We start from the raw sequence: 26,809 nt of genomic DNA, 5'->3' as shown, positions 1-26,809 counted from the left end.
TACTTCACGTAGATCATAAACCCTTGAATATTAAAGCGACTCAGTGAAATCGGTTGAGAAATGTAAACGCTATAGTGCTTTTTATTCCAGCACAGCAACGGGCTGAAGCAGTCAATGGTGTCTATGGTGGTGACGGAAACGTTTATAGTGAGATTGACAGGTCAACAACCAATCACAGCGCTAACATTAGATAGCTGGCCCAGACACCTTGCAAATCCCCTCCGAAGTATTTTTCAGTTACACTAACAAGGTTTTTACATAGGGCAGTGTCTACTTCTAGGTAAGTTTTTAAAAAATCTGAGAAAAAAAGGTCAAACAAACAACTGATGACGTCACACCATTCAAAGTGAATGGGGACCCGTGTCCCATAGAAACACCCTTCGTGAAGTCAAACGATGTAAAAACGTGTTATGATTGCATTTTTAACGGAAAATCAATGTTAAATTGTAACAATATAACAGAAAAACAGTATTTCATGAAGCAGAACACAAGTAATTACACACATTTAGGTACAATGGAATTAATAGGGAGGCCTCAATCCAATATGGCGGAGACAGAAGTTCAGCCACTTTGTATTGTGGGCTGGTTGATAATGCTCTCAAGTTCTAACGTATGTATTGTTACGTTGTTCTGTGCATCTGACAATAAAATACATGAAACTTGAGCAAACAATAGTTATTCAGTTATAGTTCTTTTTCTTCTTGTTGTACTGGTCTAATGTTTAAATCTCTCCTGATCTTCAAAGACCACTGCAAGATTTCCTTTTCTCGTGGAGATCTTTGAAAATCTGCTGGATCCAGCATCAGAAGTAGCAGACTCATATCCTGAGCTTGTGGATGAAGAACCGAGAGATGCTTGTGATCCTCTGAAGGATGATGTTTCTGATCTCTTCTCAGCACTGACTAAAAGAAAATAAGAGAGATACTTCTTTTGGTAGACATTAGAAAATCAGATGATTGGAATATCAGTTGTATTTATCATTAAGTAAATTAATCTTATTGTGGGAACACATGTATGGTGTTTGATTAATGTGAATCACATGAAGACGTATACTATTACAGCAGGCCCAATATGTATGACGCAGAATAAATTAGCCTGATAATACGAGACTGTCATGAAGAGAGGGTGAAGTACGTGTCCTTAATACCCTTTGTTGCATATCTATTACCTTTCACCTGGTGAAACTGAGCCTTCATCTGCCTACTTCATTGTACAAGTAATATTTAAGTAAAGTTAGTGAATGTTGTGCCAATCCTTACAGTTAGGTGGAAAGAATTGGTAACTTTCAGCCCGCCGGGAAGATGTCAGCTGTTGCACTTCTGGTGTAACCACAGGTTTTTTGAACTGTAGAAGTTTCCCATGATTCCCAGCAACCATCTCCTCTATCTTCTCAAGAAGCTCTTTGACCTGTGCACCGTCATCTCTCTGCTTGTTGTTGAGGACGTGATATCTGTTCCCACACTTGTTGACAAGCCGCTTTAGCTCATCCCCTTCGCTCTCAATGTGCTGCTCAATGGTTGTACCTCCAAGCCAGTCCCCACAGGTGAACAATAGCAGGACATGTTTCCACACATTAGGGATCTTCAGATGTTGCTTAGCTGCTCTTTTCTTCGACAAAATTTGTTTGGTAATTTCTGAGGTTTTCTCTGAGAGGTAATTTCTCCACCATCCTGGGGCATTGACCACAGTAACACGTCTTCCTGCCACCTCGCCTTCTCTCTTCACACATTGAGTTGTGCTCTTTAAGTCAAATGCGTCCTTACCCAGGATGGTGTTTCCTGCTGAAATCTTCCCAGCTCCCATGTGTCCCAGCAGCACAATCCTCACATCTGAGAGATGGAGAGCATCTCCTAGTGGGAAATAATTGAAATATTGTTACTTTCACTTGCTATACTTGTTTTTTTCTCCATGATGATTGGTACTAAGATGACGACTATTCACTGATGGCTTACAGAAATGGCTGGGCCCCTGTAAAGGTCCAGTCAATGGTAAAGGTGAGGAGTAGGAGTATAGGAGTAAGTAAAGGTGAGTATTTTGATTCAAAATAAATGCAGTTGATAGTCTGACGTAATTTGCTATTTGCTTTTAAAATGATAATCAATGTAATGTTAGAGATGGTTGTATGGTTTTAATTTTCTACACTCACCCATGCGCAATGTGTGATTCTCTGTCTGTTTTTTCACCATTACTGCTCTCTCTTTCACCCTTTGCTTCATGTCCTTCTTTACAATCTTTTTGTGCGATTCATAACAGCCTCCATTTCCTGCCACCATTTCTTCTATCTTGTCTAGCAGTGCTTTCACCTGTGTGTCGTCGTCTGTGTTTTCATTGTTAAGAATGTGGTATCTGTTCCCACATTTCTCAATGAGCCATTTCAAGGCAGCGCCTTCACTCTCAATGTACTCCTCAATGATTACATCTCCAAGAAAATCTGCTCCTGTGAACAGAACCATGGTGTGCTTCCAGATCCGCTTACTGAGAAGCTCTAGGTCTAGAGCATAGGGCACGCTGGGGTGGACTAGGTCAGGTTGGACGTCTGTGTGCGTCCTCAGGGATAATACCAATGTAGACATATTATGTAGACTACAGTAATATTAAAAAGGATAAAGACATGTTGGCTTATCAAAACAAAATGTTTAATTGTGGGGGTGCTTTCGATTGTAGCCCGTTTTTAACAATAGACTATGACTGATATGACTAATGGTAAATCACTGATTTCACAATAACTGATCTAACAGGCTAGCATCATTAGACGTACCATTGCTCGAGTATGTAATGGATAGGATAGGATACCTAGAGCCAGCGCCTTCACTTGTCATGCAGATGTAATAGCAGGTTCAAAGCAACAGTTTCGCTTTCCTTTCTGATGAAACGAGACTCCGGGTATATCAGTAGCCTACGCCTCCGGGGCTCCAGTGAGATGACAGCTCGTAGGACTAATGCAGAAATGTCGTCCCCGATCGACCTCTCCGTTATAACAATCCTCTGTCAAAACCAAGGATGTTTAGGGTTTAAAAAGCTCAATCAAATTTTACAACGAAAAATGGCAGTCGCAGAACATGTACTGTTTAGAGAGCTCTTGGACGAGAGTAAATTCCTCTTAGTTGATGGTAAAGAGAAGTCCCTCAATCCTACAGGCATTCGACCTAACTGTCTGGTCATCGCTAAAACAACGTTACGAGTCTGTCAAAATCTCCAATGCCTTCATTGTGACACTTTTCTACACTTATGTAGGTATTTTGTCTGCGGGAATTGTCGATTTGGGTAAGTTATCAGACATATACTCTCTCTCTCTCTCTGCTGGTGTAGGCTATGTGTGCGTGTGTATGTGCGTAGCCTGTACGGCCAGTGTAGTTTTTGAGGGTGAGCAAGCACCATCAATACCTGCATTTGGGTAGGCTAGGTCACTGTATTTCACCAGATTTTTCAACTAGGACTATAGCAAGTTAAGAAATATCTGTACGTGTATGTGTATTTAATATATATTTAATTTAACAGGGCCAAATGCAAACACCCACACAGCTTTGACTCCCCGGCGAACAGGGCGCTTCTGCAGAAAACGGGTTTGAGTGAACTAGGTGTAGGGGAGTTGTGTTCCCTACTCCTACAGAATGATCCGTACCTGCTGCCTGAGGTCAGTGCATAGCCTAGTAGCAAATATCCCAAAATACTTATTATATGACTTTAAGCATTAAGTAAATTCTAATTAACTGAGAATAATGACCAGACAAGCTAATTCCAATCTTGTGAAAGAAAAACACAACTAAAGAGCATTTAGGCCTATTACACTCACCCAGTGTTAGATGTAGCCTAGTTTGCTCTTCAGTCTTTTGAATGATTAGTAGGCTATAAGTGTGCCTCTCTTCAGGAAACAGGGAAACATTTGCTCAACGTAATCTGTTGTCATTCATCGTATTCAAAGGAGCTTTGTTTTTTATGAAACATCTTTGAAAACCTTCCAGATATGCTCTCATTACAACAAGGGTAATGGGGTATACGGCTCCTGCAGATTCCAGTCGAAGTGTACCAGTCTGCATGTGTGCCAGCACTTCCTTCTGGGGGACTGTAAGTTTGGGCCCGCTTGTAAGAGGGCACACATGTTTGACGCAAGCAGCATGAAGATCCTCAACGGCAGAGGCTTCAGCCCAGAGAACATTCAAAACCTCCAGCTGATCTACAAGAACCGACTGCTGATGAGTGGAGAGAGGCCAGTCGCCATGAAAACGGCCTATAGTAAACGAGGTGAGTAGCAATGATTTAGCAATCCAAGTAGCAATGATAGGAATATGTGTCAAATCTCCACTGCACAAATTTGCCGGTCCGGTGTGGGAACTAATGTATTCTACCTGACACTGCACAAGTGATAATTTCACTATTAGTTAATGTATCCAAAGGCCACACTCAGACTTAGAGAGACTATGCAGTGCACATTAAAACATATTTAAATAAATGTGAAATAATTTAAAGTTGAAACATTGATTTATCTTTGTTTTTCAGAGACCATATCTTCCCCAGGACCAAAGCTCCCATTTGCGCTACCTGCTGTCAGAGAGCAGTCACGACAGCATTCAGGCGCCTCGATCAGTGAAGCCGACCACAACGAAATCTGCCTTTACTTCATCCACAGAGGCTGTAGCTTCAAAGGCATGACCATAGGCCGTGAATTGTAGTCAGAAACATAGTACCCTTAGTGTTGTCTACCTGATTGTGCTAATCACTTTTATAGAGATATACTGTATGCGTGGGTGGTTAAGGCTAAGTGGTTATATTATTTAAGGCTTGAGGAAACTGAAGTCTTGTTTTTATGAATTAAAAATGCATAACTAAAGTCTTTGAGAGAAATGAAAGTTTTGGCCATAAGTACTTCTCTACCTTTGCTTTGTAGATAAGTGCATTCGTGTCCACCACGCTCTTCCATACAAATGGCAGCTTTTGGACAGTGATGGTGTTACATGGAAAGACCTTTCTAATCAGGAGGAGATCGAGACAGCCTACTGCAGCCCAACCAATGACAAAGGCCCTGGGGACCGGCCCGTGAACTTCCTCACTATGACCAGTGCGGGCTCACAGGTCCGGCGCCTGTCCACTGCCTCTTCTGTCACCAAACCGCCCCACTTCATCCTGACCACCGAGTGGCGCTGGTACTGGGAAGATGACCAAGGGGGCTGGAATGAGTACGGAGTCAAGGTCAGTGAGTGGCTACAGTTTGTAGAACAGAATGTTCACCAGTGGCACTGAATGAGTTGGTCTTTGGCGGAGAAAGATATTGGTGTGATCAGACTCACAACTTGTGCCTCCTATGAAACGTTTATATGAGTAGGTAAAGATATTTGGATGAAAAGAAAGGTGTTGTCCGTGGTTGTATTGCAATACAATTTTTGTCAAATTCAACAAATTTCTCTTCACGGTCTGCTAGCTGTCCATTCTATGTGTGCACTTAGAAAAACTCCAGTGTTCATACACATACCTGGCACTGTAAAGTGGCTTGGACCGAGTGTTTACAAAATGAAAAAGAACATAACGAGAACACAAAACCCAATACCAAAAGTATAAAGGGTAGGTGGAGTGTAAACTGCATGTCCTGCTGCTGGGTAAGCAGCTGCAGAGTACGTGTGAGAAAGTGAGAAGGGTTTGGCCAGATCTTACGTAATGGCATCTGGCAACTGCAGGTAATCACAGGTTATTACAGGTGAGATCCAAGGTATTTGAAACAGAGGTAAACATTAACACAAAGCAACAAATACCAGGCCTATAACATAGAGCAATGCACTATGCCATCCAATTTATAATGTTCCTTGAGGAGCAATGGTCTTAGGCTAAACAGGGAGAGAAATGTATTTGATTGGCTTTTGAGTTCAAAAACCACTGACTGCACCTTTAAGGTATTTAGGAAGCTCTGTCCTCTTCACAGGCTTATGGACCAGCTGTGGCCTCGCTCACCTCTGAAACACTGGAGAAAGCTTACCTCTGCAGTGGTGACACAGACCTGTCCTTCGATGCAAAAGAGCAACAGTACACAATCCACCTGAAAGGTAGGAATCTTATTACATGTTTTTTTCAAAAATGTTGATGATCAGTGTGCGGTAATATATATTTGTTTTTGTATTCCTTTTTAGAAATGTATCAACAGAACCAAAAATACAAAACCAAAAGGGAGGTCCGAAGACGACCCTTTCTTCAAGACGTGCAGACCAAGTTGAAAGGGTACGCTTGTCCCCTGTGTTCTGAGTTAAACATAACAGAATAATGCCAGTTCCTTATAATAATGCCTCTTAAGATCTGTGTACTTGATGACTGCATTTGAGTGCATTTTGTAGTACCATGATATATATCAGGAATATGCTTTAGAGTTACAGATGTTTGTGGCCAGATAGCTTCTTGTTGTTTGATTGTTTATATTAATGAACACAGGTACATCTGCAGTAATGTATTCTCTGTGTTTCTCTTCTAGTGAGTCTTCAGAGAGCTCTAGCTCCTCCTCTGCTTATGTGCCAGCTCACTGGGATCAAACTGCCCTTCCTAACTTTACCTACAAGGTGACTGAACTCACACTGGTGATGAATGATATGAGGCATATCGCATCCCTTTGTATGTCAGGCTAGATGTCATTTTGACACATACCGAACAGGAAGAACTCATCACAATGGCACGGTAGGAAGGCAGGCGATCATTTACACTGAAGGAACATTAATGGTGGACGGTCACGGATGACATTAACGTCAGAAATTAACACAGTCATTCATCAGTACCACACACCACCAAATAATGAACAACCACACACACACTTTGACAAGACACTAATGGGAAACAACCTGAATTATCTGGGCAGAATTGCAATGTACTAACTGTGCTAATGTCAGTCTCTAGCCCCACGGAATGCTATGAGGTTACACAACATTCTCTTGCCCCAACAATATACATATTTATGACCCCATGAGACTAATTCATATTAGACTCACATATGGTTGTTTATGCTTCCAGCTTGTTCCACTCTCAGCCTCCTCTGATGACTTCCAGAAGGTGGAGAAGATGTTCAAAACCACAATGTCCAACAGCACTGTTCAGAGTATCAGAAGGATACAGAATCGATCACTTTGGAAGGTTTTTCAATGGTTTGTGGTGTATGAACTCACATACACTTCAAAGACATCCAATAAAAATGAATGGCTTGAAATTGTGAATATAGAATTGAAAGTGTAATATTGATAATGACGCTACTCGAATAATGAACAGTACATTTCCGTGAGCAGAACATGAAGATGACTATGAATAACAAGGCGAAAACTAGAATTTAAAGAATCAGTACAACATAAAGTCTGGTGTATATTAATAAACCACACGTAAACAAAATCTGTTACAAGTTCTAAGAGTTCCAATTCTCACAAGTAAGAAATACAAACTTTACCTCACTGTTTGTCTGTTTTAGCTTAATTTTGTGTGCTTTACCCCCCAACCTCCCCAGGCAGAAGGAGATCATGAGGGAGAGGAATGGGGGCAAGGCTGTAGAGGAACGCCTGCTTTTCCACGGCACAGACCACTCTCTGCTGGAGGCCATCTGTGAGCAGAACTTTGACTGGAGGATGTGCGGAGTCCACGGCACGCTCTACGGAAAGGGTGAGTGTTGTTGTACAGTACAGCACAGCACAACTTAGGTACAGAGCTGTGCAGAGTAAATGTCACTCCACAAAGCCACAAGAACATGGGAAGTAGACTTGGTAGCAAGAGGGCTTCAGCACATGACTTTTAGCATCAGCTGCTAGCACGACTGCTTCCCATTTCAAAAGCTGCAGGTTTCCATGTGGGGACTGGGCTTATCACAATGCAAATGACATGAGCGTCAGCTGAACAGGAAACCTTCACAATTTAATGCAAATGTGCAAACAACCAGAGACAGCCCTGATCGGTGCTGTCTCCTTTCTATATCCTGTTGCCATCTCTGAAACTATAACTGGAGGAAGTATAGACTTTTCATCATGGCCTCCATCAAATGTGACAGTAAGCAGAACAACAACATACTGTTCCTCACGTCCAAACTCTCCAATTTACCTGAAACCTGAACATTTAACAAAAGTATTTAGACGAAAAAGCAAGTGCCTTGCAGGAGCTGGTGTATGGATACAAATTCTTTTAAAGGTATCTCTTGCACTTTGTGCTATATTTCATGGTCTGACTGAAGCAGCCTTGTAGTAATGTGTTTGAAAACACCCATTTACTACCATGTTCCCTCATTTTGACCTATAGGAAGCTACTTTGCCAGAGATGCTGCATACTCGCACAACTACTGTAACTCCACCAGCAGCATCAAGATCATGTTCGTGGCTCGGGTGTTAGTGGGAGAATTCGCCCGAGGCATCGGCCGTTATGTGCGTCCTCCAGCTAAAGGAACTGCCAAGGGTCTCTACGACAGCTGTGTGGACAACGACAGCAATCCCGCCATTTTTGTCATCTTTGAGAAATATCAGATTTACCCAGAGTTTGCCATTGAGTACAGGTACTAGACCTCCCAATGTGTCTGGTGTCTGGGCGGAGTGCCAGAGCAAGTTTCTGAATGTGGTGGTTTGATTTATAGTTCCACATGTTTAGCACTTCCGCTCTGTGCTGAAGCGCAGGATACTGGCCACCTCCTCAACAGTGTGTACAAAATATAATTGTACTTTGATGAGCAGCGCATGTACAGAAGCTCTGGCTGTTTGACTAGGTTAAGTTTAGTTTAACTGCATGTTACTCCATGATATGATAAAGCATGAAGTCACATATTTTATTGCTATTCACACAACTATTCTAGATATAAGTTGTATTTAGATATTTGTTTGTAATGAATTTGTTACACTCAGATGACAGTGCTTGATTGTACACTGGCTTAACCTTTACCATGGTCTCTCCTAGTGGAGACACAGAGCTGTTGGTGGACTACTACTGATTTATGCAGTCACTCATTTCATTTCTCAGAACCAGCCCTACAGGAGAATACGTTATCCTTTAAGCAGCATTTATCTAGTGGTTATTTAAGAGAATGCTCTGTCAGCTGGTCATTTTGGACCTTTGATGAATGCCCAAGCTGAGGGAGCCCAGAAAGTGTACAAGCTTTTAACTGGTTTATTCGTGGACAGAAAGGGGCTAAGCCTACCATCCTTTTGTGTTCTATGGACTAATATAGAGGAAGAGCTTAAATCCCAACCTACTTTTGAAAGGGTTTGAGTATCCTTTTCTGTTGTGCTGGGAGTATAGTAAGGCCCTCGTGGACCTGAAATCAACTATGTCAACAAACTGGTATTTGTGAGGTATTGTTTTATGTGTAACATTCAGCTTTTTAAAGATTTGCTTCCTAATATAAATCAACAAAGCAATTCAATTCCTAAATGAACTATTTGTACTATGTTTGTCTTCAAAGAGGTGTGTTGGTTGTGGTCTGTATTTATCTTTCCAACAAGTGGCATAAATAAAGATTAACAACAGTTTCTGGTTCTGACTTCTGTTCAACCTTCCACTTGCGTTCTAAGCTTGATCAAGGCTGGCGTAGTCGTTCATGTGGCCCTGTGCTTGTGGTGTTGTGTTATTACAGGAAATCAGCCTTCAGCTGTTGAGATTAGGCTCAATGTGATCGGGCGCCCCAAGTGTTTAAGACTGGACCTTGCGCCAAGTACGCCCACGAGCTTTCAGTTTCGACTCTGATGAAAATCGGCAACACAGGAAGCAACAGCTTGGTCTTGGTAAAAAGGCGAAGTAAAATCTAAAAAGTAGGCTATAGAATGTCAGCTCTCGTCGCTTCGAGCATTACAAAGACAGTATGCACAAATCAAGGATGCTTAACATTCAGACAGGTTGACCAAAGCCTCAGGCAAAGCATGACCGTTGCAAAAGAAGTGCTATTTGCAGTACTTTCCGACGAAACGAAATTTTTCATAGCTCAGGGAGAAGAAGAGACTCCAGGTGATTTAAATGGGCTCCGTCCGGACAGCTTGATTATCGCGAAAACAAACCTACGAATCTGTCAGAATCTCAAATGTGACAATTGCGAGGATTTACACTTGTGCAGGTATTTTGTGAGTGGTCAGTGCCGATTCGGGTAAGCACATTGTTGATTCTAAGATTATTGATCTACTCACTTGTTTCGGTATTTTAAGTTGCCTACCAGACCATTCCTTAAACCAGGCAATGAGCAGGCTCAAGTCATTTAAAAGTGTAGATTATCATCCTAGTTTTACTTGAGGGGATATTCATTTACAGTCAAGGCAGTAGACATTTTTGTGCCGTTGTCAAAGAACGGTGGCAAACTTTGTCACTCTGTGTCATATTTCCAAGTCATGCCATATGTTAATTAGTCTAGCATAAATCTAGCAGTACCACCTGAAAGATTATAATCTCAGTGTAAACAGATTCATTTTTAATGTTCAAAAATTATTCCTAAAATGATTTTATACACGATTTAAGTCATGTTGTGCACCTGTGCCCACCAGCTTCACCAGAGGCTGTTTGATAACAGTCAGCACTCAAAGCAGTGTCATGCCATTAAATGTTGCTCTCTCCTCGTTCTCGTTGGTATTTCGGTACTGGCGCTAGCGTCCTTACATGTATTGGAACTAATACAATGTTTTGTTGTGTAATTGACACAGGGCCAAATGCAAAAACCCACACGCAGCGGACTCCCCAGCTAACAGAGCTCTTCTGCAGAGAGCCGGGTTAGGTGTACTGAGTGACCAGGAGCTCTGTTGTCTACTTCTCCAGAATGATCCCTACCTGCTCCCTGAGGTCAGTGCAGTGCTGCCGTCTTTTTAAGCTGAGAAAGTCGTTCAATCTGTACATCTGAACATCCCTTTTGCAGACCTCCCCAATATCAATGCAGATATACCTATAAGCCCATATAAGTGTAAAAGTAGGGGGCTCACTTGACTCAGAAACTTTCACAAAGAAATAGCTGAGTTAATGTTATTTCATTTTCTAGAACTCATATTTCCTTCTGAAGGCCTTCAGTGAACAGATTCATTGGGAACCTAAAAACCGTGTACTAAGCTTATTTATCAGCACTTTGCATGGGCCACTAAAATGGCCCTTTGTATTTATATTATAGAAGGCTTGATTATTTCATTATGGAGTTATTAAGTTATTTTTCTCTTTTACTATGTTTGTAGATCTGCTCTCATTACAACAAGGGTATTGGGGAACATGGCTCCTGCCGATTCCAGTCGAAGTGCACCAGTCTGCATGTGTGCCAGCACTTCCTTTTGGGGGACTGTAAGTTTGGGGCTGCCTGTAAGAGGGCGCACACGTTTGACAGTGGCAGCATGAAGATCCTGAAAGGCAGAGGCCTCAGTCCAGAGAACAGCAGCAACATCCACCTTATCTACAAGAACCGGCTGCTGATCGGTGGTCACGGGGAGAGACACGCCGTCAAAGAGGCAGAGAAACGTGAGTCTTGGCTGATGAAAAGATTGTAAACTTTTGTTCTGGGTGCTGTCTTGATGTGCTGTGCTTGTGCTGAAAATATATATATTTTTTAAGGCAACCCAACATATTTCCTTGACTTACTTTACTTAGGGTTTGATTCCCAGGGAGCAAACTTACTGATAACTTTTAAACCTTTCCTGTACCTGTGTCAAGCGCTTTGGAAGGTGTTTGAATGGTCATTGGTCACTCCTATTATGTCTGTATTACTAAGAGATGAACTCCTCTGCTCTACTCCTCTAGCGTCCCCTGCAGTCAGACAGCTGTCCAACACCTCAGTCAGTGAAGCAGACCGCAATGAAATCTGCCTCTTCTTCATCCGCCGCAGCTGCAGCTTCAAAGGTAGTGATTTCTGGGAAGTGTGTCCACATAGTAACCAGTTTTGGAACAGGATCTGGTCAGGACCAAATCGGTTCTGTCTGGCCATCATCATCTCTCTCTGTGTGATATAGCCCCCGAACTGGGGAAGAACAGATTTTACAAGTGTCCATGACATGATGCCAGTCAGATGGTACATTTAGTTTATATCTTTATGACATAATATTTAGGTGTTTTTGTTGAAAGTTTAACTGATTCTGTGTTGTATGTCTCTGCTAGATAAGTGCATTCGCGTTCACCACCGCCTTCCATATAAATGGCAGATTCTTGACAGAGATGGAGTGACTTGGAAAGACCTGTCTGAACAGGAGGAAGTGGAAAGGTCCTACTGTAACCCAGAAAATGACTCCAGGTGATAGAGATGGTTAATGTATTTCACAAAGCTAATAGCATTAACCTGTGCAGGTATGTACAGGTTTTAACTGAAAAAACAGGAAGAGGAAGGCCACAGATTAGTTAGTGGACCACCTACTTTTCCATAAGTTTTTAACAGGGGGAAGAACACTTACAATATCATGTTCATGGTTCCCACCTCCAAATACAAAACAAAAATGTGTTTGTATTTTTGTTTTTGATAAGCTTTTATTCACTTATACTAAGATTGTTTAGGATAAAGTAACAGCTCATGTTGATAGATAATTGTATGGACAGATAAAGGAAGCCTGAGGAGCTGTCTCTGTGCTAACTGAGTCAGGTATCCTTTCATTTGTTTTTAGTTTTGGGCCTCAGCCTGTGAACTTCCTCACCATGACCTGTGTGGGCTCACCTGTCCGACGCCTGTCTACTGCGTCCTCCGTCACCAAACCGCCCTACTTCATCCTGACCACCGAGTGGCGCTGGTACTGGTTGGATGACCAGGGGGGCTGGAATGAGTATGGGCTGGAGGTCAGTGAAGGAGCCTGGGCTTCCCAGTGTCATCTTCCCCTTCATTACTTCTCACCCTTCAGCAGACACTAACTGCAGCACCCTTCAGTGCTTCCCCTTTATGGAGAAACAACTGCATTTTGTGGCCCATTGCTTATGTCACCTTGAATATAAGTTAGTTTGCTGGAGAGATACTCCAGCATGTGAACACAGTTGTCCTTCCCACGAGCCGTCCAGGCTTTGCACACTATGTAATTCTGTGGTTTGGGTTGGAATAACTTTCGACGGAAATATTTGCCAGTTTTTGCCAGTTTTTACATGGTTTTAGATGGGTAGCTGCCTAGTTTTAGACCAAAACTCTGAAATGCTGCTTTAAAGAAGCATTCCGGATCAATTGCTATTCTCTAACGATATGCTAGCGGGTAAAACTTACGAAATCTCTTTAAATGTGCTGACTTTGACATTATGACAAACTAGTTACTCAACAACAGTCCTAACACAGTCAAACATCAAGCAAGTGCAACAACAGACAAAGCAAGAAGGCAAATAAGCTACTTACTAGTTTGGCAGACAGTAGAAAGCCGGGCGGCATCAGGCAATCTCACATTTAGCAGTTATAAGCCTATGGACCCTGGTATAGCAATGGCACGGAGGCAATTCTCCATATTAAAAATCATTGTAGCACCCCAATTCTTTTCAAGCTGTTATTTTAAGGTAAAACTGCTTATCCTAACCCTAATCCTGAAGTATAATTGTTGCATACTGTTACTTTAGTTTAGCCCCAGTGGCTAAAGATCAGAGATGATAAAAAAAAATCAGCTCTTTGGTCTTTTCATTTTTGTAGAGTGAACCAAAGCGCCTCACCACTATCAGCTCTCAGACCCTGGAGAACATCTATCTGGCAGAAGTAGAAGACGAGGTCCACTTCAGCTCGGCAGGACACAAATATGTTCTCCACTTAAAGGGTAAGTAAGTTAGGTTAGGTCTAGTAACCTAGACAACACGATGCACTTGTTAGTCTTTCAGAACACCTTACATGTTCACCAAGAAAGCCTAAAGTTAAAGCCTTAATGACCTCAAGCTGCATTCAGCAGACCATAACCTGAAGGTTTATTAAGTGCTTTAATCTGTGTCTACATTTAGTCATTTAGCGGAATCTTTTATCCAAAGCGATGTACAAAGGAGAGGTCTTCACATCCTTGTATGCAGATGGTCAGCAGTGTACTCAATTCTCACTAGACTAAACAGATTTGACCTGCATTGCATTTGCCCACTCACCACTTCACGTTTCACCCTTTGAAAGATTGATTAATACAAGTCAATTCTTCTTCTCTCAGAAATGTACCAGCAGAACATAAAGCACCGAACCAGGAGACAGATACGGAGGAGACCTCACTTCATCTCCTCTCAGGATGTGGAGAAGAAGCTGAAAAGGTGCTGAGCTCTGGGGTACATGTGTGAGAGCTGGAGATGTGTCTGTGTAGTATGGCTAAGGTGCAAACCGTGTATAATAGCAATTTAGGTTGCGTGTTTGAAGCAGTGAAAAATACTTAATTTGTCCTTAAAAAAAAGGATTGGGGAGGGGAGAGAGCTTTGATTAGTTGAGTTAAAGAACCTGTTGATTGTTTCTGTGTTTGTTGCCATGCCAGCGGATCCAAGGAGGCCTCCAGCTCCTCTTTAGATGTACCAGCTCACTGGGACAAAACAGCCCTGCCCAGCCATACTTACAAGGTAAACATTATAACACTGGCTCTCATGTGGCCCATTTCACTAAGAGTTAGGATAATTGTATTTTATTTCTCCTATGTTTTAAAGATCTAAAAGATAAAAAGTATGTTTGACCTTGGCTTTGGCCTGCCCCAACACACCTGATTGAAGTCACAGTGATATTATAATGGTCTGTATTTTTTAAATCAAGTGCTTATCATGTGTTGTAGAGGAGGGAAAGAAAACGACCCTGATTCACAGAACATAATGTATAGTACTTTATATTTAGAGGACCCATGAGAGTAAGAAGTGACTTTATCACTCCTAATATAATTATCACTCTTAATATAATTTCCATTTTTAATATTTATTATCACCCTTAATATAATCACTCCTGTTGATGAATGATCAATAAACTGTTTATTTACGACCTGTCAATAAGGGGCATAACTAGCACCATGTTTCATGGGCTTGAACACAGGGGGCATTCCTACTCCTGTCATATGACATCACTTCTGTTTTTATTTGTGTTCCATCCCCTCAGCTGGTTCCACTGTCATCCTCCTCTGGGGAGTTCCAGCGAGTGGAGAACCTGTTCAGGAGAACCATGCAGAGGAGCACCGTCCACGGTATCCAACGTGTGCAGAACCCTTCACTCTGGAGGGTCTTTCAGTGGTGAGGGTCCTTCACAAAATCAAGGCCTTTATCCTCAGCAAAACCATCATCATCATTAGCATCATTACCAACGCCATTATGTTTATCATTCAGTTCACCACCATTATCTTCATTATCAATGTGTGGGGATTGGTGCGAATGAGTTCCCGAGAATGGATAGATGTGTGCTGAACAATATGTTTTTTTTTTTTTTAAACATATTTTTCTGAGTGAGTTCTCGTTACCAAGTCCAAAGTTTTTCTTGAACATAAGTGTTTTGGTGTGTGTGTGTGTGTGCTTCCTGTCCACCAGGCAAAAAGACCGGATGAAGGAGAGAGCGGGGCGGGGGGATGCGAGAGAAATGGAGTTGTTCCATGGTACAGAGCAGGCCCTCCTGGATGCCATCTGCGAACAGAACTTTGACTGGAGAATCTGTGGGGTCCATGGCTCTCATTTTGGAAAAGGTGTGTAACAGTTTTGGCACGTAAGGAAACTTTCTATCATGCTAATTGGAAGCACTTGGTGATCTAGTCATGCTGTGATGCTGTGAAGATTTTCTTACACTCCCAGAACTACACAATACACATCCTGCATGGCTAATGGGGATGACTGGTGTGTTCATTAGTGATGTGTCGTTCGTGAACGATTCGTTCATTTTGAACGAATCCTTACAACGACTCGAGAGTAACGAGTCCTCTCAAAAAAAGATTCGTTCTTTTTCTCGTTCATGACCGCGCATCGGGACTGTTGCATTGGTTAAGCCAAGGAAACAGAAATTAGTCGTTGAATGCAGGTCAAGTGAAAAATGATCCAAAGACCCGTATCCGAAGACCCAGTCGGAAAAAGAACGAATCATTTCTGTTTCCTCTAGCTGACTGTAGGCTACTGAGCCTATGCAGGTCACATGGAAAAGGATCCAAAGACCCCTATCCGGCAGATGAACGAATCATAGATCCAAAGACACGGTTTGCAAAAGAACGAAACATTGAACGAAAGACCCATATCCGGCAAAAGAACGAATCATTGAACGAAAGACCCATATCCGGCAGATGAACGAATCATAGATCCAAAGACACGGTTGGCGAAAGAACGAATCATTGACCCAAAGACATGGTTTGCAAAAGAACGAAACATTGAACGAAAGACCCATATCCGGCAAAAGAACGAATCATTGAACGAAAGACCCATATCCGGCAGATGAACGAAACGTTGATCCAAAGACACAGAGTCGGGAGGTGAACGATTAGGTCATCTGTCGGATGCAAGTATTTGGATCATTTTTCAAGTGATCTGCATAGGCTCAGCATGGGAAGCTAGAGAAAACCGAAATGTTTCGTTCATTTTGACTGGGTCTTCGGATACGGGTCTTTGGATATTTTTTCACGTAACCTGCATATGCTCAGAAGAGGAAACAGAAAGGACTTATTAACCTCGTTCACTTTCGAGTGTCTATGTTTAGTAAGACGTGAATGATATTCGTTCACAAGAAATAATTACAGGTTTAGTTATTTTAACTTTACATACAGTTCAGTGCAGCGTAATTGTTTGCCGTGATAATTAAATGCTTATGTGATAATAAATGACCATTTCATCCAAACTTTCATAATAGGCTACATTATTTGAATGCAGGAATTTCTTTTAAATTAGTATCTGCTGGTCTACATGCAGTAACCTCCATGAAAATATGATACGTGTTTGTAGTGGACGTATTTACGCCAGGGAATTGGCTATAAAATTAAAAAATGTTGAGCAGCACCCCCCCCTATACAAACATACCTCAAAAAGTGGCAAATTGTTGCAGTGGTTCTGTGAAGATGTACATGATACATGATAGGTTCTGTACCCTTTGACATCATGGCTGTCACATAAAAAGTCTTATTTACTCAAATACTGTAGAACATATTCTTTCACATTCTTTCTTTATTTAGGCCTTGGAAAACCTATTGACCCTCGTCTTTTGCAAAAGTTCTGAGGTCACAGGGCATATTAAACAGCATGTATCTGTGTTGTTTTATATTGTCGTTGTAACAGGGAGCTACTTTGCCAGAGACGCTTCCTATTCAGACAGATACTCGGCGTTAGGCGGTGGCCGCAAGAAGATTATGTTCGTTGCTACGGTGTTGGTGGGTGACTACATTAAGGGCAGGAGTGCGTACCTGCGCCCACCAGCCAGAGAGATGGGGAAGGGCTTCTACGACAGCTGTGTGGACAGTGTCAGTAATCCATCCATCTTCGTCATCTTTGAGAAGCACCAGGTTTACCCAGAATTCATTGTGGAGTACTCCTGAGACCACTATAAACCGTTAAGAAATTCCTGTCAAATAAAGGATGACTGGTCAAACATAACTATCCTATAATTCTATCCATATTTGTTGTGTTTTCTCAATATGTCTTGGCCATTGTACACTTACTGTATTAGATTTGTCTTTCTGTTTGCATGCCACTTGAAAAGCTTACTAGTACTACTTGAAATACCATAACTTCCCATGGTGGTGTGTGTTTGTCTATGAAAATGTATGTTTTCAACTAACCTGCCCCCACAACTTATGTCTTTCACCTTACAGTGACACATGTAAACTGTATGCTTTAAAATACCATAGTTCCACATAATGCACTACTGCTGTAAGTCAAACGCTATTTTAAATGATGAAAACATGATAAAACGTATGAAATCCACACCAGATTTTCACTTGTCTTTGTGTCAGGTGAATGAATGAAGACTATAACTAAGCATTTGCGTGTGCACCTACACCAGTGTGGTCCAGTTTGGCACTGCTGATTATTTGATGGCGTGATATGCATGTGGAGAAACCTGTTAATCCAGTTCATCCCTGGGAGGTGGCTCCAGGGGCGTAGCCAGAACATTATTTCTGGGGGGGCCAGCTCCGGCCAGTCTTTTATTTGGGTTGGCACTTGATAATAGTTTTTTAAAACTCACACACATGCTGCTAATATGGGGCTTGTAGCGTAGGTGACAAATGACAATATAAGACGACTTGATTAAAAAAATACTAATGCATTTATTTCAGCTTAATAACGTTTCTGTTCAGGCGGGTTTTTTGTGTTTAAATTTTTTTTAACCGTGCTGTGAGGTTGGGTGGGGGCCGGCAGGGTGGCCATTCCCTGACCAATGGTGGCCGTGGCCCCCCCTGGCCACCACGTGGCTACGCCCCTGGGTGGCTCATACTATTGATCATTCACTCAGCCCCTCCCTGAGGTGGAGTGTTGTATTGACTCGGAGTGTTTCCTCAAATGCAGATTAGAACACTGATATAGTTCTTTAAAGATGGCTTATATGAGAGTCACTGCTCTTTACCCTTGAGTTATTAGTTTTCTTCTGTACATTGTTTACCCACTAAATGGAGCCTTTGTGGAAGAAAATCATTTTAATGTGCAGATTTAGAAGAGATTTACATTTCACTTTTTCACTACAATATTCATATCGTAAGATATTTCATTACACCCCATTCTGTCCTTAACTCATTCTCTTTCCCTCAACAAATAATTACCCTGTGATCAGTCTCACAGTATATTGCACAGTCTTGAATATACCACAGTATTTTACTCTTACATTAACATAAAAAATGCCACACTCTTATCTGTAACTATGTACATTCAAGTCTCAGGAATATAACATTCACAGATCAACGAGACCAGAAAGGCTCACCTTGTGTTCGTTCTCCTGTGAAGCTGTCTAGTACGGATCGTCAAAAGAAAAAGTGCAAGAGTAAGCCTTTGCAGTTCGTTTCTGCCAACTGAAATACAGTATCTGAGAACTCAAAGCTCCTGAAGCATTTCTTCTATCAGGCTCACTATGCCCAGATTGCCTTGTCTGAGTGTGGGGTCATCTTAGTTCACAACACCATTGGAGCCTCCTGCCCAGATGTGAGTCAAAGTGGACTAGCAGGTTGGTGTCTCACAGCTTATGGCCCCAACCCAACCGTCAGACACACACAGGTTCTGTTCCAGTGTCAGGGACCTGAGTCCTGTGTCAGAAACACACACCTGAGTTCTGAGTGTTTCAGTAACATTTCATGCAACAGCGAACCAATGCCATCACTCTACCTCTTCCTGATTAGCTAATGCATTTTTTATCAGGGTTAAGGCAAATATTTTAAACCAACATATATATCTGAAAGAAGTCCTTCACTTTCCAGCAAGGCATGTTGTACTTATGTAAAGTTTGAACAGATTATGTGGTTTAATATCAGATATATTTGTGGGGTATGATTCTGAGCCCAAAAGTCAGTAACTTATTTGTGTTTTCAGTATGCAAGATCAAATGATTAAAGGTTGGGTTTGTAACTCTGCCCACCCTTTCGACACATCAGACATTATTTATTACACTGTATTCCATTCTTTCATAATATTATTCTTAAGAAGAGCTCCCCCTGCTGGCTTGAATTAATTCTGCTTGTAGCCAGAGGAGAATTGAAAGAGGCACTTCTATCTTCATATTCTCATTTCAAACTGGGCATTTTGATTCTTAAAAATAGTTTGTTTCTTAAAAGTAAAAAACTTAACTGTTGATTGGGAAGAAAGACAAACAAATGAGTTAATAAATCAGTGCGGTACTAAATTAATCCAAACAGAGGCTCGTGCCATCCCTTCATCAGTCCTGTGAGCTGTGTGATGAGTCCCTTCTGGTGATTTTGACCAAGATGCCGTTCTTTGGGCCCAGGGTGCTGTTGGACTTTAACTCCAGAGGGACCTGTGAGAGGGAGAGCAGAGACACACAGGACACTCAGAGGTTGGCCCAGCATGCTATACGCAGACACTCAGGCTGTACGCAGACACTCAGGGCCTGATTTACTAACAGGATTGCGCCCATTTCTGGCGTAAAATAGCGGTCGTAAACATAAAACGGTATTTACTAAGGGGGCGCATTTGAGTAGAGTCGCATATTAACGCTTTGAGGGTGTGTCCTGCCAACAGGTAGGATGGCACGGAGACGTGGGTGGTAACGTAGGCGTGAAGCGCTATTTAATGGGAGGTGTGCGCCTAATGATGTATTGCGTGGAATTTACTAAACTGCCTGGCGAGCGCAAGTCTCCGATTTGCGCGCTAATTCTCCGCCTCATAAAAGCACGTCTTAACCAGGAAGGGCATTTCCACTGAGTCTGAAAACGTTGATATGGCAGCAGTGATAACAGCAAGGCGAAGAAAGAAGACAGAGACAGCGCACAGAAATATTTTTTTCAACTCGTATAACACATTTTCAGTTAAATGAACCACAAATCATTAGACGGTACAGGTTAACCAGCCACGCAATACTTCAATTTCTGGACCAGATCATAGAGACATCCAACCCTCCACCCAGCGATCACATTCCATTCCATCAGTTGGTGAAACTAATTTGCAAATATTGGCCTCCGGATAATTTCAACCAGTTTGTGGAAAAGTGAATTCCCCTCCCCTTTCCACCGTCAACATTAACATTGACTTATAACTCACGTTGCCCCGCAGACACGGGAGAAAGACACTTCACTCTCGTTGCCCGCAGGAGCGAGAGCGAGAGAGAGAGAGAGAGAGAGAGAGAGAGAGAGAGAGAGAGGCATTGAACTCGCGCACACACACACACCCACACACACACAGAGCCATGACTATCGCTATCTACCCATACAATGCCGCGAGTTCGGCTCTGAACGCAATTGTGGACTTTGAAATCGCAAACTTTCCGAACGTAATCGGAACCATTGATTGCACCCACGTCCATATATATTGTAGTGAACCCATGTCCCTTGTAGAAATTATTAATCTCGCCATGTACACATCTATATTGTTATAATAGACAGTTTATGCATTAATGCCACCAATAGCATATTCTTTATAATCGTGTTCTTTTAAACATCTCGCTGTAGGTGATGGCGGGCAGAACAACAATATAGCAGCACACACATTGAATCAGGTTCAGTGATTGAGCGAACGTGAACCAATATCTCCACCTCGCTGAACCTTCATTTTCTCTTCCTAAATAAATACCACGGAAAATGCGCAAAAACACCGTGCGTTAATGTGCGCTGCAGTTTAAGCAGCGGTCGCAGTGTTAGTAAATCAGGCCCTATATAGGGCGGGCTAAACACAGATTGCCCAGCGCGATCTGGTTTGATAAATACCAAGTAAAATGCGCAAAAACACCGTGCGTTAATTTGCGAACGCAGATTAAGCTGCGCTCGCAAATTAGTAAATCAGGCCCTCAGTCTGTACGCAGACACTCAGGCTGAACGCAGACACTCAGGCTGAACGCATACACTCAGGCTGAACGCAGACACTCAGGCTGAACGCAGACACTCAGGCTGAACGCAGACACTCAGGCTGAACGCAGAAACTCCTGCTGTACGCAGAAACTCCTGCTGTACGCAGAAACTCAGGCTGAACACAGACACTCAGGCTGAACGCAGACACTCAGGCTGAACGCAGACACTCAGGCTGAACGCAGACACTCAGGCTGAACGCAGACACAGTGCGGCTGGCTCTGGGCAGGGTCTGCACTCGGTCTGACAAAAAGAGTGCTGTATTTTGTAACAGTCCAGAGGATCTGACAGCCCTTTCAGACGGGAGAAGTATAGGGCAGGAGACTGCTAATGTCTAGAGTAGGACAACTTTGTTTAATCTCCTTAACAGAATGTGTGTGTGTGTGTGTGTGTGTGTGTGTGTGTGTGTGTGTGTGTGTGTGTGTGTGTGTGTGTGTCCCTTGGTACCACATCCTGCATGTCAGTACCTTGGTATCACTGCAGGCCTCCACAGTGAAACGCTGGAGAATGAGAGCCAGTGCCATCTTCATCTCCAGCTGGGCCAATCGCATGCCCACACAGCTACGAGGCCCCGCCCCAAAGGGGAGGTACACAAAGGGGTGTCGGCTCGCTTTCGCCTCGGCCGTGAACCTGAAATGGGATTGGATGGTGTAGGGTGAGGGGACATTCTGTCTTAAGATTGATGTATGTGTCTATGCATATGCAAGCTAATGTATGCACATAGAGAAGTATTCCTGTATTATACATACTCACTCTGTTACACATAAACACACACACATGGATACACACACGCGCACCTACACACCTCTCTGGGATGAATTTCTCTGGTTCAGGCCAGTGTTCAGGGTCATAGTGCAGGACACCTGCAGGAATCTCCAGCGTTGCTCCTTTAGGCAGGAACTGGCCATTCACCACACAGTCTTCCTCCACAGTACGAGCATACCTGACAGACACACACACACACACACACACACACGTACACACACACGTACACACACACACACACACACACACACACACACACACACACACACACACACACACACACACACACACACACACACACACACACACACACACACACACACACACACACACACACACACACAGTCAATTCTGAGCAAGGCCATTTGCATGCAACTGTTTACTTGGCCAATGAGGGAAGAGGGTGGTAGATGGGAAGGAACATACTAATCCATCTTTAAATCCTTCATTTAAACACACAGAGGCTGAGAGAGAGTGAGAAAGAGAGAGAGAAATCCTTCATTTAAACACACAGAGGCTGAGAGAGAGAGAGAGAGTGAGAAAGAGAGAGAGAAATCCTTCATATAAACACACAGAGGCTGAGAGAGAGAGAGAGAGAGAGTGAGAAAGAGAGAGAAATCCTTCATATAAACACACAGAGGCTGAGAGAGAGAGAGAGAGAGAGAGAGAGAAAGAGTGAGAGCAAGAGAGTGAGTGTGTATGTGTGATGTGGTGGAGAATGCAGCCTACCTGAAGCCTGGAGGGTACATCCTGAGGGTCTCTGAAACCACCAAGTCCATGTACTTCAGCTCCTGAACGTTATTGTAATCCGGAGAGTCCTGCAGTCCACACACACAGACACACACACAGACAGAAAGACAGACAACCAGAGATTTGTGTGTTATCCAGCAGGGGGCATCATAAACCAACAATGATGAAGACGAGCCATCTTATGGTTCATGTGCATATGTCCCTTTGTGCATCTTGTGAGTGAGTGAGTGAGTGTGTGTGTGTGTGTATTAAAGGATCAGCTGAACTTGGCTTCACGTAAAACTCCCATGACCTCAACGTTATTCTCCTGAGAGGCCTAAAATTACAAACCTGCTGGTCACCTTAACGGTTAATTATCCTCTGTCAATGATAAGAGAATTCAATAAAGGCACTCGTGTTCTAAGAGGAATTACGGCCTTATGCTAAATTTCTATTTAATGCTGAATCTACTTGAGCACATGCTGAGTGAATGATGACAAAGCTATTAAACTGCTGGACTGAAACAGCTTAGAGCTGTATCAGATCACTGATGTATGTGTGATGTATGTGTGATGACACTGTGTATGGGCAGTCACTCTGAACTGGGGAGAGAAAATGGCCAGTAAGACAGATAGACATGGCAACACTGACAGGGTTGTGTGTGTGTGTGAGTGTGAGAGAGTAAGAAAGGGAGAATGTGTGTGTGTATGTGTGCATGTGTGTATGTGTGTAAGTGTGTGTGTGTGTGTGTGTGTGTGTGTGTGTGTGTGTGTTTGTGTGTGTGTGTGTCTGCTGGGCAGAGCCGAAGTGTAGTTGCGCTCTATTGGCCGTGAGGGTTGAGTGTGGCTATAAAACCCTAGCGTAGCACAGACCCACACAGGAGTAGTAAAGGGTTACGGAGCGCCACTAAGCTGCTGTGATGACCCTGCCGCAACACACGAAACACGCAACAGCCACAGCTAGCCACCAGGGAGTGCAAGAGATCCTGACAACAGAGTGCCACTTCAGTGGCAACATCGAAAGGCACATTTACAACTAACAACATTGACTTAAATTGAAATGGAATGAATGAATCTTGACTGACATAAATGCAAAAGAAGTGTAGGCTAGAGAACTGAACTGAGTCAAACTCAGCAGCAGAGAACCTCCCGCCTCATCAGAACCATAAAGAGGTCACACTCGGATCGCAGCTCATTCCAAAGCCAACACCCGTGAACTAGTTGTGCCTGGTGGGTTCAGGCATGTCATGTGTGCAGGACCAGAGAAATGGTGTGTTTTACCTCTGCGATGGGGAGAGAGGTCAGTGACTCGTGATGGAGGAATAGCATGAGCAATTTGTGGTTTGTTTACACAGAACGCTTTTATTTGATTTGCAGAGGGCACCTCAGACAACACAGGCATTGTTCCCTGTGATTTGGGAACTGTGGGAAAGGTTTAATATGCTAATCATGCAGTGTGTGTAGTGTGTGTCTCTCTCTCTCTCTGTGTGTGTGTGTGTGTGTGTGTGAAATGTTAGAGAGAGACTGCTCTAGGCCACTGATCAGATCGGACTCACTGTGCAACAAGGGATTATGGAAATATTCATGCTTTATAAAGCCCCCTCTATTATTACCAACAATCCTCTGCCAGTTTTGTCCCTCAAAGCCTCAATAATCATCCATTAGCAACGGAGGCCCAACAAGAAACGAGCTCCAAACAACCTCACGTGAGAACCGTTAGCAAACACAAAACATCCCTATAAACCTAGCCCAGAGTAGAGACACACGTGGATACAGATGTGTGTGTGTGTGTGTGTGTGTGTGTGTGTGTGTGTGTGTGTCTGGTTAACGTGTGTGTGTGTGTGTGTGTGTGTCTGGTTAACGTGTGTGTGTGTGTGTGTGTGTGTGTAGACATTAGCACTAACATCCACTTCTCGGAATGCCATTTGCAATATACATTACTGCACAGGAAAAACATGGAGGAAAGAACACCACAGACATTTGAAAACAAGATAATTTAGCACAAAATAAACAAAAGCACGGCCAACAGTTCACTGGCCTTGGGCCAACCTCGCCTCCAGTGATTGCAGTAAATTGTCATTCAGTTTGAAAGCGGACTGCAAGGAAATAAAAAGAGCAAAACACAAACGATTTTTCTGGGCCTGCAAGCACTAACACACAGCACTTGTATTCCCCAGTCACCCTGGGTTTTAAATACACACAGAAACAGAGTGAAAGGCACAGACAAAGACACACACACACACACACACACACACACACACACACACAAACACACAAACACACAAACACACTTCCCCTTTTCTTAATTTTGCACCTTTTATACAAAAAAGACATTCAAAAAGAGAAAGTCTGGCTGGGAGCTGGGGCACTTAGTACATGTTTTGTGTGCGTGCGTGTGTGTGTGTGTGTGTGTGTGTGTATGTATGAGATTGAATAATACTGAATGTTTTCAAGTGTTGATTGTTCCCCATTTCTCATTACCAAACCTTGGGGAAACCATATGACAAGGAAACTTACATTACAAGGAAAATTACAGGCTGCATAGCATATCCCCCTTATCCAACCCTCCATCTCTGAGACACACACACACACACACACACACACACACACACACACACACACACACACACACACACACACAGCCACAGTCTTCACATAAAATGACCTTGCAATGTCAGTCAGTCCAGCCCACCAATACTCCATTTGCCATCTACTCTCCTCCTCTTCCTCCCCTCTCAACTTCTCTCTCCTACATTACTCCCCCTCATCTCATCTCCTTCTCCTCTCCTCTTCTCATCCCTCTCTTCTCTCCTCTCTATCTTTCCTCCTGTCTCTTCCCTTCGTTGTGTTTTTCTCAGTAGTCCCCTTGAGCTCCTGAGTTGTATGCAGACGTGTGTATGTGTGTGTGACACTCCAGTGTGACACCCACCAGCCCCTGAACCTCCTACCACCAACCCCCCCCAACAATACCCACCCACCCCTTCCTCTTGGGTCACCATGGAAACTGTAACCCATGGTAATAACTGGTAATGGAAGCGTGGAGACAGAAACATGTGGAGGGCTACAATGGGGTGTGGGGGTGTTATTACACAAACAAAAAGACAGATTACATTCACCTCCAACTGAGAATAACACAAAGGGGGGGGGGGGGGGGGCAGGGTAAAGGTGAGTGACGGCTAAATAGAAAAAGAACTGAGTGAATGGGAGTCTAATAAGTATATTTTGTCAAGAGTGTGTCCGCAGCCACGGACCCCCATCTCAGCTTCTGAGAAATGGCACAAAGAGAGTCTGAAATGGGGATGATGTGTGGGTGTGCTCCTGCTAGCTGTATGTTGCCCCTGACAAAGAGGAAATCTAGTTGGGTCAGATCAGAGAGCTTGGTTGAAGTTGTCAGGCAAGCGTTCTTAGCTAGCAAGCCACAGACAGAGAGCTAGCAGTGCTACCTGGCAAACCTGGTTAAATTCAGCAACACTGGTAATGGTCCTTGCAAACCTGGTTAAATTCGGCAACACCGGAAATGGTCCTGGCAAACCTGGTTTTTACATAAAACAACAGAACAGCCTCACGGGAAAGTACAAAATGTTGGTACTTCTATCTGGTTTCAGCGGTCTGTACAGTTAGGGTAGGAAGGGATGGTCTAGGGGTCTCTAATTTGCTATCACAGGAGCAAAACAAATAAATAGGAGTAACTTAGGCCCCCAACTTTTTCAATATGATCAAAGTTTAATTGGAAGTGGAACCGTTTAATTTGACAAGTAATAAAAAGTCAATCTCCCTCGCAGATGTGAGGGTGACTCATTAAAGAGATTGGAGATAAAAAAACTAGAGCTGTGTGAGCTGTGGCTGGTTGGCTGTCAATTACGAGCTGGTAGATGCTCTCTAAGCTCATTACAGTACAGGTGCTCAGTCTCTCTCTCTTCCTGTTATCCTGTCCTCCCCCTCTTCCTCTCCAATACTGACCCTCTTCTCTTCCCCTCTTTCTCCATTTGATTCATATAGGCTCTACTTACGCATTGC

General features: G+C 43.1%; 2 protein-coding genes across 4 annotated transcripts in view; one reads left to right on the top strand and one right to left on the bottom strand.

The window, feature by feature from the left end:
* Positions 1 to 2,947: 2,947 nt before the first annotated feature.
* parp12a (poly (ADP-ribose) polymerase family, member 12a) lies at positions 2,948 to 17,333 on the top strand (the record flags this gene model as incomplete). Its single annotated transcript, XM_080841735.1, has 23 exons — positions 2,948 to 3,264; positions 3,499 to 3,634; positions 3,963 to 4,233; positions 4,498 to 4,644; positions 4,886 to 5,187; positions 5,912 to 6,032; positions 6,117 to 6,204; positions 6,452 to 6,536; positions 6,982 to 7,116; positions 7,467 to 7,614; positions 8,242 to 8,491; positions 9,749 to 10,066; positions 10,614 to 10,749; positions 11,130 to 11,406; positions 11,686 to 11,784; positions 12,040 to 12,172; positions 12,537 to 12,705; positions 13,529 to 13,649; positions 14,022 to 14,118; positions 14,334 to 14,415; positions 14,936 to 15,066; positions 15,358 to 15,509; positions 17,077 to 17,333. The coding sequence occupies 23 exons, from the start codon at positions 2,948 to 2,950 to the stop codon at positions 17,331 to 17,333; spliced, it is 3,972 nt and encodes a 1,323-aa protein (XP_080697861.1).
* A 1,124-nt stretch (positions 17,334 to 18,457) lies between these two features.
* The window catches only part of tbxas1 (thromboxane A synthase 1 (platelet)), a 64,003-nt gene continuing 55,651 nt past the window's right edge, over positions 18,458 to 26,809 (bottom strand). For all 3 annotated transcript variants that reach the window (XM_080842835.1, XM_080842834.1, XM_080842836.1), the window contains 4 exons: positions 22,794 to 22,882; positions 22,105 to 22,242; positions 21,767 to 21,929; positions 18,458 to 19,756 (listed from right to left, as the gene is read on the bottom strand). In XM_080842835.1, coding sequence (XP_080698961.1) covers positions 19,658 to 19,756; positions 21,767 to 21,929; positions 22,105 to 22,242; positions 22,794 to 22,882 — 489 coding nt within the window. In that variant the 3' untranslated portion in view covers positions 18,458 to 19,657. The remainder of the gene's footprint in view (positions 19,757 to 21,766; positions 21,930 to 22,104; positions 22,243 to 22,793; positions 22,883 to 26,809) is intronic.

The sequence above is a fragment of the Sprattus sprattus genome, assembly GCF_963457725.1.
Source record: "Sprattus sprattus genome assembly, chromosome: 7".
In the NCBI taxonomy this organism is placed as follows: Eukaryota; Metazoa; Chordata; class Actinopteri; order Clupeiformes; family Clupeidae; genus Sprattus; species Sprattus sprattus.
Note: the sequence above shows the minus strand (reverse complement) of the source record. Positions and strands in the feature narration are given on the sequence as shown.